This window comes from Symphodus melops, assembly GCF_947650265.1.
Source record: "Symphodus melops genome assembly, chromosome: 12".
In the NCBI taxonomy this organism is placed as follows: Eukaryota; Metazoa; Chordata; class Actinopteri; order Labriformes; family Labridae; genus Symphodus; species Symphodus melops.
In genome coordinates this window covers 18,141,585-18,154,167 of record NC_136702.1, presented here as the reverse complement: position 1 = coordinate 18,154,167, position 12,583 = coordinate 18,141,585, and the positions used below count along the sequence as shown (strand labels likewise).

Here is a 12,583-nt window from a genome sequence, read left to right as displayed (position 1 = left end):
ACCTCAGCTATAATCACATGCAGTGCTGTATTAAAACTATCTTCAAGGAGGAAATTGGAAATCCATTTTAAAAGCCAACTCTGTTTTTTTAACTGCCCACTGTCCAATACAGTGAAATGGAAATTTGCAGTCATCACTCACAAATTCCATTGGATCAAATCAATTTCTATGCAAATGATCCCATCCTACTCGATGAGGTTAACAGATCGTGATAATGTGCTTTATTGTATGCTGCAAAGAACGGAGATTATGTGAGATGATGGATATGTCTGTGTTAAGAAATCATAATGTTTGACCCTTATACACTGAGAGTAAATGTATATTTCATAAAGCCTCTCTGAGGCAAAAAAAACCCAGCATAGCAGAGATGTGTCATGTATTGTAATGTTTGGAATTAAACTTTAAAAATGGTGAAATGGTAAACATCAAAGTCTCAGCTAGAGATACTAGTTTATTTTTGTCAATCAAAGCTCTGACCAAAAGAGGACTCTTACGAGCCTTTGTCTCCATATCCCACTTTAAAACTGTGATTCAATGTTAACGTTTCTAAATGTAACTTTTAACTTGGCTAACATATCCTATTGTTTGATGCTACTTAAATGTGTTGTTTAATTGTACGTTTATGTATGTTGTTTTTTATTGTTCTCTTAATGTCAGGGAAAATAAGGGCCTCTCCACAATGATTCCTTAAAGGTTGTAACAAAGGTTGACTGCATGAATACAAAGCAAGAAAGTACAGTGACCAATGCAATTTCATAATTGAAAGAGAAAGGGAAGTTAAATATCAATCACGCTTTTTGGCAATGCATGGCCTGCTTATTCTTTTTCGTTTCTTTAATCGTGCCTGGCATTAGACTATAATTATTTAAATCCAACATAACATATAAACATCTTTTTCGCTACAATGCAGAACATTCAACAGTTGCCCTGGACTTTGGATCAATTAGCTTGCATTCATCAGCTGTAAACAGCAACAGTACTTCTATTGAAATAAGTTGTTGCCCAAGCTGATGTTTGACTTTACTGTAAATGTTAATGATTCACTTTGGCTTGTTTTCTTTTTTAAACTCTTGAGAACGCACACTGGATAGGTAGGTATGTCTTTTTTAGAAAGAGGACAGAGAATAGAGTCAGAACTTGGAGAGAGAGAAAGAATGGAATGACGTGCAGGAAAGGATACACAGGTCGGATTCTAATCAAGTCTGTCCACATGGAGAACTATAGCCTCTGTACAATGGGGGCACACTCGTAAACCACTGGGCTACCAACACCCCCAGTTACATCTTTTTGCCGTTAGAGATTAAAACATGCAAAATGACATGCTTATGTGAAAACTTATTTCAAGTCAATACAGCTTTGTTTAGGTACTCTGAACATTTGCTACCATAAGAACATAATCTGGATGTTGTTGTTCCGTCTGTAAATACGGTGTGAACACCTTTCTCCAAAAATTGGATCGACTGTTGACATAATTGTATTTTTTGTGTTTTCTGTGTTTCCCAAGCTAGTTTGAATTAAGTGGAAAACTCTGGCTTGTATTTTGGGGTTATTAATTTTTGATTATTAATTGAATCATACACCAAAGTGTGTTCTATTTGCTTTTTTATTGCATTTTCAAAAATAATTGTTTAAAAAAAAAATCACAATGGAAACGGAGACCACTGTAACAGCCTTTTCTTGCAGATGTCCCTCTTCTTGTGTGAGCAGTGAAAGTAATTTATTTTTTTGCTTGTTGCAGACACAACACTAACTTACTTCATCTTATGAGCGAAGCTTCTTAAAGGGATTACTGTGTCAGTCTTCATTCATTAAACAGCCGACAGTTCTACAATATACATTCTCTGGGCCCTTTTATCACTCCAAACACAATGTTTTGCAGCTGCACGTCAGGGTTCAAGAACCAACGTTGTGATGAGCTGGCCAACCCCTGCGATTACTTCTGTCAGAATGAGGGGATGTGCACATTAACAGCTCTTAACAAACCACGCTGCAAGTAGGTCCTTCTCACCTCTCCAGCTGTATTCAGAGCCCACTCAACCCCTTTGTCCGCACCCCCACCTCAACTCCATCTGGCTCCATCTCAGCCTCAGCCCAGAATACGGGCTGTTTGTCACAGTGCAGCCTTGTCGCAGCTTGTCATGTAATAAGTTCTATGGTTCAAGTAACAAAAACAAAAGGTCACTCATGCTAGGTTGAGAATAGAAAACTAGAATATCATGTCATGACTTATAGTAACTACCCAGGGTTATATTTTTTAGATAGGCACAATATATAATTATAGCTCATTTTTTAACATAATATGATGTAATAATTAAAACTATCGTCCGCCTTTTTGTTGAGATTTCTTACTGTCCTCAGTAATATAAATAGATTTTTTCTTTGGATTTAAAGGTGATGTCACACTGTATGATTCCAGGTATAAAGAGTCAGCTAACTGTCATTTGTGAGCTTGTTAACATTATCCAACAGTGTGGCTCTTGCACACCCTGACAAAGGCAACAGTCACATTTGAATAATTTGCCTTTGAATCACACATAAAATGTTTCCTTTTTTTTTTCTCAATTCATGTGGAAAAATATTTTTCTTAATGTAAAATTGAATTAAGATAACTTATTAACTGCGTTTAGCAGGCACATTTTTTAGAATAAGTCATGACTTGTTTTATTAGTGCCCTCATTCAGAATTGAGATGCTGAATAAATGTCAACTTCAAGAAATGGACGACAAAGTACTAGCCAGTTTATCTTAGCATTAAGACATCACTGTTGTGTAATACATTCAGAAAATACAGGTCGAAAAAAAATATAAGCAATCGAGAGAATTAAAAAAAATGTAACCCTTTGCACTATATTTACATTCCTTTACATTTGAATCAAAAACAACTGCTAAGCTGAGCTAGCTACATGCTGACTGTAACATATTTACTGCACAAACATGACATTTTTATAAACCCTTTTATTCAACTCTCAGTGATGAAGTATATGAGGAAATTCCATAGTATGTAACCTACTCATTAGCAGAAGCAGTATGACAAAAAATTTGATTTTTAATTAAATTAAATTCAAACCCAGAGCTTAAATCTCTGCTACTGTATTGCTTTCACAATTTGTAAAAATATCTGCTAATGTGGCACTTATTACATTATCAGGTATGACTCTGCACCTTTGCTGCCCCTCACTGACACCCATCCACCCATCTCATGCAGTCGTCACCCAGCACACAAGAAATTAGGGAAACCTACCTTTTCTATTTTTGTCACAGACCTGTCATCAGGTATGCGTATAATATTTGGCAGAACATCTCATCAGTAATTGATGTTTATCTCTGAGGCATTCTGCACAAGTTAAGTGAATCCATCATTTCTTCAGGAATTAGGCTTTTCCCTAAGGAAATGCAAACTCCCTGTTGCCCCTAATATTCCATTAAAATTCATGTCGATGTGACATTTCGTTCAAAGAGAGCGTGATTCATTTCCTGTATATATGGGGCTGCGTCCTTATTTTCTGTAGCCTGATCTTCTCATTCTTAGAGTGCATGTAATTTAGAGTAATTTCATTCTGTCATCATCCAGTCACACTTACCAGACCACCCATGCTTTACAGATCCATCTGCGTCAGTCTTGTGAAATTAGATATCACCTCCTCTAACAAGGGTCATACATCACGCCCATCGGATCCCATTGGAACACGAATGAGATGACGACATGATGTCCCGCTGTCATTCTTTGATTTTCTTTCTACACTGAATATTCAACATGTAAATTCACACACCCTGTTTGCAGACCCACCATGTACATAGTGCCCTCTCTCCAGGTGGTGTGTTGTTTGTTTTGGATCAAAGCACTTCATAGCAAGTCTGAATCATAATGTGTTGTATTTGTAAGCCACGGTCACTTCATACTCTAGTTTTCTTTTGTAAGATTGTTTTCTTAGTTTACTTTCTTTTGAGGAAGTGTTCTCATTTCGTTTTGTAATACTTCTTGACCTTCTTCAGATGTTCAGCCAACTGGGCAGGAACACAATGTGAAAGACCCGCCCCTAAAAGCAGCAGATCAGACAATACTAGCGGAGGTGAGTATTATTACAAAGCTTTACATTTCCTTTATGAACGAATCTACAAACCATTCCCACAGTTACACTATATCAACTGAGAGGAATGATTACAGTACTTGTTCATCCTTTGTCATCACATATTGAAATATCCACAAAATGTTCAATCAAATGTCTTCTTATTTCTACCCAAACAACACAATAGGATTTGATTTGATTGGAATTCTAATTACAGAACTCTGCTCATTCAGCATCAGTTTAACCTCAGTTCAGTTAGCCGCTTCTCAGAGTTCTTTTTGGTCTTCAAATACATTTTCTGTATACACTAAAATCTTTCAAGGTAAAACATGTGTAACTGTGTGTTCTTAGCTCAGCTAACTATCTAGCCTATGGGACATCTTTCACTTCTTAGCTTGTGACTTAGAAGATTTATGCTGGTGTTGAAATGTTGCAGAATGTGTACCTTATATACATATTACTGTAAAGCCAGTATACATGGACAACTGTTCTATAAATGGAGCTAAATGTGCAGGCAACCAAGACCGTAGAAAAAAACCTTTAAGGTTCCTTTAAAGCACTGTCTAAATCAGTCTCAGCTAAATGAATGCAGCACTCATTTCTCCACATCCTCTCTCCTCTTTGTGTCTCTCAGGGAGCATAGCTATCATCGTGCCTCTGGTCCTGCTGGTAGTCTTGATTGTGATGGTGGTAGCAGGTGTTTACATCTGCAGACAGAAGCAAAAGTAAGTCAATCGATCAAGAAATGAATCATCATTTAGTCACAGGTTTATAAATAGATAATGTTGAATTGACATTAGTATTTCATAACTGAACACTTATTTAACCATGTTCAGTAGAACACCTAACCCTGGCAGAAAGCCTGTTGTTGTAATTCATCTGTTAGGTTTGCTCATCCAAGTTATGAACTCACTGTGTTTCAATCACTGTAACAGTCTGACAATAGAATGATACAATCATAACAGGAAAACATGTCCACCGAATGATGTTTTTTGCTATATTGCCTTCCGTAAGGCACATTATTAAGAGGTGTTTTGAAGAAAGAAAACAGATTTAATGATACCACGGCAAAATCCCCCCCCCCCCCCCTTCCCATTCCACTTCTGGCCTGCACAAACACAGTTTCAAAATAACTGGGCCTGAGCACGATTACCTCTTGTACATAATGCCGTAATACAACACATGTATGGCTCTCCGTGATCATGAAGCCTGCGTAGTTTATAAGGACGGAGGACTCAAAAATAGAAACCATTGAAAGGGACATGCAGACGAGATCACAGATACTTTACTGACTTCATGGCTTCTTTTGAGTATTGTTTGTCCGATACAGCCATAACACTCCAGGATTTCTCCACAATGAAAGGTTGTCCGAAGCACACCTTCCTTTTGTGCCAGTGCCAATGTAGTACAGATCAGAGCACTCACACTAGTCAAAAGAACTGGAATTTGGGGCTCAGCATACATGGGTGCAGTACAGAATTCCCAGTGCCTTTAGGCTGCACTGGCTTCTCAATGGACCTTACATGTCAGCTGATCTCAAATAAAGCCTCTGATTGGTCTTTGATGGCAACATATAGCAGAGTGAGCTGACAACACAGTTTATCACTGGAAAGTTGTTAGTTTTTACTCATTGAGTGGATTATACAGGAAGTAGACATTTCTAGAGCTGATATTGTAAACAAACCATTTTATGGTTAGCGTCAACCTCCTGGAGCTTCCACAATTTTAAAATTGATCTCTGTTATCCTTCTAGCATTTTTTCTAAACTAAGGCAGCGAGCTGAGACAAAGGATGATGGTCTCTTTAGTTTCCACTTCCCTCCACTATGCTCCATTGCAGCTGATACAAAACTACACTTTTTGCCCGGTAGAGCTATCGTTTCATACCATCACATGTCCACTTAAGTATCGAGACACTTTGGTTCTCAAGATGATGTGAAATTGACAATGCTGTTGCATCCCTTTTGAAATATGATTTGTTCCATTGAGCTGAGCAAAGTTCTACTGCATGCTGGCCCGCTTGCCGCGTGTCAAGTTATTGATTGATAGCTCTTCATACAAACACTCAGGGGAAAGCGTGTCCAGAGGCAGCCCATGACAAACGGCGGGATAAACGTGGAGATTGGGAACCCGTCATACAACATGTATGAAGTGGACCATGACAACCATGCGGATGCAGGCAGTCTGCTCCGACCCAACTTTACGCTAGACCCTCACAAGGTAGGTCTTTGAACATATACAATCCATGACAACCTTTCAGTACAAATCTCTTATATACAAAAATAAAAAAATATATATTTATAACTTTGCCAGAATCCTTGAGACATGTTATGCAGTGTCAGATTATAGAGTTGTATTACTTGTGCTATATACAATAAGTGATTGGTTTTCATTTATCCAGAACATATTCATCATGATTTGTTTATCATGTTGTTTTTTTGTTTTTTTTCCCTTTGAGTTTCAGTGTATTGCAAGCCCAGGGCCAATTCAAGATTAACATTTAGGGATATGTGTGTGTGTGGGGTGTGTGTGTGTGTGTGTGTATGTGTATTCCAGGATATTTGTACAACCTTAACTTGCACAGCTGCCTCTGCTGTCTGTTTAACAGGACCTACAAAAAGTTTTAAATAACACATCTAAATTGAACTGAGGCTAAGGATACAATTTCCAGACTTTATTCTCTTGCATTTTAAAAATCATTTTGTGTGGGCTTTTTTCTGTTTCTATATCTGACAGTGTACATCCAGATGTATCAAATGGGAATACATGTCTTTATAACCTTTTTATGCAGGAATTTCCAGCTGCCATAAACCAAGAGGACTGTTAATGTGGCCGGTGATTTATTCTGCTCAAGGCCTTCAACCCTTCACTAACACTCAGCCTATCGAATGAATCACAACACCTTTGCAGATACTGTTATCTAGCTCACCTGCTAAAGCTTTACGCCTAATGCTATTGCTTCTTTCCCTGCAATCTTTGACATTTGCTGTTGTCAGTCTAATCTGGATGGATTTTCAACAGAAGCATGTTGTCTGGAATGAAAACTAGCTTCGGTATTTTGTGCAGTCTGCACCGTACACAGCACAATAAAATTCCCTACAATTAGAATTCCTTAACGTTTTATTCAGTACCCACAGATAGATTGGTTATAACCTCTTTATTACTGTTTGGTATTCACTTTCTTATGAAATGTGTGTTGTCCTTTACACATAGAAGTTGTTTGTTGTGTTGCAGGGCTGGTGTGTAAAATCCAGTGACCCTCACAACTTGGGCATGAATTCTGTGCCCAAGGAGGTCATCCCTGGACAGGTGAATTCCCAAACATTATATATAACATCATCCTCATAAAATAATTCAGTGTTTACTGTGCAGTTCCCGACACACACCCTTCATAATACTCCACACGATTTGTGAACCATAATGTCTGTTCTAGTAAACAAGTATTTCACTTGCATGGCTGTATGTGGTCATTTCCTCGCATGTTGCTATCTGTCATACGGAATTATTACTGGCTGCTTATAAAGCACGGATGAGTGTTTCTGTTTGAATCTTCAAGTTAAACTCGAGGTGAAATTCACACGAGGATGCAGTGATTTTGCAGCTCATAGGCCTGTTCAAATGAGACCTCAGGAGATCATCAGTCATTCTTAACATGCACACTGCTGCTGCTATGATCATACCCTTTCTATGTAAATGTTCATCATGACAATTAAAGTCCAAATCACAAGCAGCATTATTAACATTCACATTAAGGCCCTGTGTCAACCTCAGGTGCCAGCGTCATTATTCAGTTGTTTTAAATGACGAGAGAGCATTCTCAGCAGCAGGCAGCTGCAGTGCCCTACGTCTTTTCTTCAAGGCTCTGTCTGGCGGCTGCAAGTGTTCACATTGAAAATCTTTCAACTTTTCAGAAAGGCGACTATTGACTTCACTGGTGCTTTGCTTGACTTCAACGTTCTAGCCTACTCCCTGTGCCCACATCGTCCTTGAGCCATGGCTTATTCGGTAGTCTCAAGTATAAAACTTGCAGTAAAAAGTAACAGAACAGTGTTTGTCATACAGCAGCCGTTGTCAACAGACTGTTGTCGTAGAGACAGGACAGACGTGCAGCGCTTTTCTGCTCAGTTAACTGCACCACAATATTTATCATGCTCAGTATTTCTGGTGATAGCTACAAAAGTTCAACCGTTGTGTGACCTCAAAGTAAATTGTCTGTTGATGAAGTCTGTAAATATTTAATATTATCATTATGATTTTATCATAATCAGGGGATAAATTGGTGTGGGGGGGCTGTCCAAGCTGCTCTTTCTGGCTTTGTCGAGGGAGGAAACTTAATAAACATTGAACTTATTTCATCTATGAAGTATATATCTATGAAGTCTGGGCTCCTAAATTAAACTGCTCTAATTAGCAAACTATATCAGCGTGTTTGACTTGAATAACACTCTGTGGATTGAACCTTAACATGGGCAGACAGCTTAGGCAATAGATGCTCGATTTCTGGTCATAAAAGCCAAGGCAATCCGTCCTTTGTGAGCTTGCCGCTCAGTTTTTTAAGCCCACATTAGGCCACCTTGATTAATAACATTTCACTGTATTTAAAGCTGCGCTGAATTTAATTATTGAATCATCAAGTTATAATGGCCATACAGAGTTTCAACTCTTTGTGTCTTTTAGATCCTTGTTTTTGTTTTCTGTGATTGGATTTGGAACTCTTCTCTTGTCAGGATGCAGCAGTAATCTGTTTTATTCAAACAAGCCTTGAAAAATTTATTTGATGGTACCTGCCAATCACTTCTCATCAGTCAAAGTTAGCTGTAGAAACACAAGATTATTGTCTTGATTTGGCATTATTTTGCTTGTGTGTCTTCTGGGTTGATGGGGTTGATTTGGGCAGTACAATAGACTGCCAAATGTGCTGTTCTAATTAAAACCAAAATATTTATTTGTCTTTCTTTCCCAAACAGCCCATGAACTACTCCAATCCAGTGTATGCAAAGATATATATCGACGGGCAAAACTGCCGGAAGCCAGTCATCAGTATTGACGAGAGGAGAGAGCTACTCCCAAAGAAACTAGAGGGGACAATTCATGAAACCGCCGCATAGCCTAACTTTACACTTTGTACTTCTTTTTTTACCACAGTGTACAATGTATAATACAAAGAAGAAAAGTCCTTTCTATTTCCGATGAGGCTCTTAGGTTTTGCTGGTTTAGCATCAGCATAATGTCCTTGTTGGTGTGCTGAAGAGTTTTATTTTCCATTCAATGTATGCTTTCTAATGTTTGTCAAACATAATTATACAGTGCTTCACTGTATACTGTATGACACTGAAGTAAAGCTGCTGATTTGCAAAAACTTTATTAACACCACAAGCCACACTCGTGCACAGTTTTAAACTTAAAATGCAGTGCTAAATTTGTACCCATAACTGTTTCTAGTTTAAGTGGAATAAGGGCGCTGTGTCGTTATGTGAAGGGACTGAAAGTGGGTCGGCTCAATTTTCTGAACACATGTAAGTATCGTAGAGAGGGGGTGTGATGGTTGTTTTCAAGGCTTTTTTCTTTTTTTATATACACCATATGATGTATGGACGACAGAGCTTCACACCTGAGCAGTGAAGCCTGATATATTTTGAACCTTTTCGTTGTTATTCAGACTGGTTTTCCAGTGATGGCCATAATATAGACAGGATCTTTTCTCCCATCATTTGTTTTTCTCATGATTTTTCTGTCTTTTATATTTCCGCTGATTTCAAACGCCATCCTCCCTGTTATGGCAGTAATATAACACAAGAGCTTATCTTTTGATGAAAGAGATAGACGCCCACCTTGAATGTTCTCCGATCAGATTCCAAGATCCTGTACTGTACACCGAATAGACAGATACTGAATACCATATTTTTCTAGGTCTCATATGTCAACAGACGGTTAAGAAGTAGAGGAGAGAGAGATTTACCACAGTTACAAAACAGATATTAAGAGTTATTATGAAACACATCTGTTATTTCAGAAAGGGGAGATGATAAATATAAGAAATTTTATAATTTTGTATTTGATTTGTATGTTGTTTGGCTGCTTGTATTTTGAAGAAATGTAATAAATGTAAGTAATTTTATATAAAATGTAAATCGATATTGAATAAAGGGGGCTTATTTCCACTTTGTGTAACTTTTTTAGGCAATAGCAAAATCACATTGCATTATTTTAATGGGCTTCAAACCATTTTGAATCTCTAGAACTGTATACATGATGCACGCTTTTGTATCTGCCTTTTCAACCAGGGATCAAACAGTGTTGTTATGTCTACATAGTGCACATGGCCACTGACCTGATGTCACTTACTTGCTGTGTAAAGGGAGGAGGCTGATGGGACATTATTGCCCTCCTTGTGTGTGCAGGAAGGCCACACCATTTATTACCTGGTGGTGGGGACACCACCTGCTGAATGATAATTCAGTCTCCTTTCACTTTACTTACAATGGCTGTCTCTCCACACTCTTCACCTTCTCCCTCACCATGGCAACCAGAGGAGGCAGTGGCTTTTCTGCCCTTTCTCCATCTGTCTGTGCTATCGTCTGGATCTGCCAGCACACCCAGTCCGCCACATTCTGAGGATGGTACAAATAGGAGTCTGCATTTCCAACTTCCTTAATGGTCCTCCACTGTGCAGCTTTGTGGCAATGAAGAAGCCATTCACAAACCATGGTGAAAGAAAATATAAGCCTGTATGAATGTTTTCATATCTTCCCTATTTCTTATAACTACACAACACATTTTCACACAAAAAAATGCCTGTATAGATTTTGAGGTGTATTATACACATATTGTGCTCATATTTGTCAAATCTAGGTTTGGTTTCAATCTAATGATAATGATCATGAACACTTCTGTAGATGTCCCTACAGTTTTATATGAAATACATATACAGGGTTTTACATTGTGGGAATGGCCTTTTATGTCTACATAATTAATGTTATAGCTTGTTTTCATCAAAAAAAGAGCTCTCACTTTGAAACACTGAAAGAAAATGTAAATTGTTTCTGGGTGAAAGAAAAAAGCTAGTGTGCTGTCTATCATTTTTGTGGAGTGGAATATTGTGGAATATTTCAAGAAACACCAAAGGAGACTTCAAGAAAAAAAGAAAAGATAGAGACCATTAGCAGATCAAATAAGCCATATTGGTCCCAAGAGGGAAGATTATGGTGTAGGATGAAGGCAAAAAGATAGTGAGGTGGGTATATCACTTTCTGCTGCCAGTAGTTGATGCATTGACTTTGGCTCCTAATTTGGCTCCTAATTGGCATGAAAGTGTTTGCTAGCTGGGACTCAAACTTGTAAGGTTTGGGGCACCGCTGATTTACAGATAATTAAATAGCATCTTGTTTTATAGTGAATGAAACATTGCCATGGCAGCAGTGTTTCATAAAAGGCAAATCACATCACAACCAAGGATTATTACGATTTTAAAGACAGCCTGACCTTTCTTTTGACATAAGTCTGGTACAACCTTCCAGAAGAATAAAGCATTGTCTATTTTTGTTGCCTGTAGGTGGCAGAATCACTTAATATAGGCATGAACATGTCTTTAAGCTAGAATTGGAAGTTTTGAAAGAAAGTGTCATGGCAAAAACCTATCTTTACACCGTTGTCCTATCCAAAATTAAATTCAGATTCAATCAATCAATATTTATTCGTATAGCATCAAATCTGTAGACACTTTACAAAAAGCAGGTAGAGGACCTTACTCTGTTTTTAACATTATAAGAGAGCAGGCAAAAAGACGGTGCTTATTGTTATGTTTACAAAAAGCAGGTAAAAGACCTTACTTATTGCTATATTACAGGTGCCTAGCTTAATCCATCATAGCGTTTAACAGTCCTGAGGAACTTCAGAGAGCTCAGGAGCTCCCAGATTGAACAACTTCTCATTGTTGGGCCATTTTAATCAGGATAGACTTAATTAAGAATGAATAATAATTCATTCAACAATTTAGGAAATAAATGTGAAAATGCTTTGGGGATTAGACTCCTTCATGACGACTTCATGTGGTCATAGGGGTAATGAGGCCGATCGGCAGGGTAGGATACCCCCATGAAGTCTAGACACTGGTGGTGGTGGAGATGATTGCAGGGTGAAGTTTGGGTTTCTGAGGCTGTATCTGAACTCGACTGAGCTAATGGAGCAGTGGAGGATCGCAGTGATCATACTTTTTTTTTAAATTTGGCTGCAGCAGTATGATTGGTTCAGAAAGGTTGTGGCAGAGTCGGGTTGGATTATTGCTAGAGTAAATGCAAAAAAGATGGTGGAAGTGGTAGAGAGGAAGACGCTAAATTGAATGAAGACATTGAGAAATTGTGTGACAGAATATAACCAGTCTTCCTGCTTAAACTTATCCTGAGCTCCATTTTGGTACGATGAGGTACATTAGATAATATTCTGGATAAAGTAAATTAAAAATAGACAACAGTAGTTATTGTGCTGTCACTGAACCTGTGCCTTATGAGTGTTTAAGATA

General features: G+C 38.1%; 1 protein-coding gene across 2 annotated transcripts in view; it reads left to right on the top strand.

Moving 5' to 3' along the window:
* The window catches only part of lrp1bb (low density lipoprotein receptor-related protein 1Bb), a 276,595-nt gene extending 266,241 nt beyond the window's left edge, over window positions 1–10,354 (top strand). For both annotated transcript variants that reach the window (XM_079357144.1, XM_079357143.1), the window contains exons 86-91: window positions 1,880–1,993; window positions 3,993–4,069; window positions 4,701–4,791; window positions 6,135–6,285; window positions 7,300–7,374; window positions 9,033–10,354. In XM_079357144.1, the coding sequence (XP_079213270.1) occupies window positions 1,880–1,993; window positions 3,993–4,069; window positions 4,701–4,791; window positions 6,135–6,285; window positions 7,300–7,374; window positions 9,033–9,173 (649 nt within the window). In that variant the 3' untranslated portion in view covers window positions 9,174–10,354. The remainder of the gene's footprint in view (window positions 1–1,879; window positions 1,994–3,992; window positions 4,070–4,700; window positions 4,792–6,134; window positions 6,286–7,299; window positions 7,375–9,032) is intronic.
* The last annotated feature ends 2,229 nt before the right edge of the window (window positions 10,355–12,583 follow it).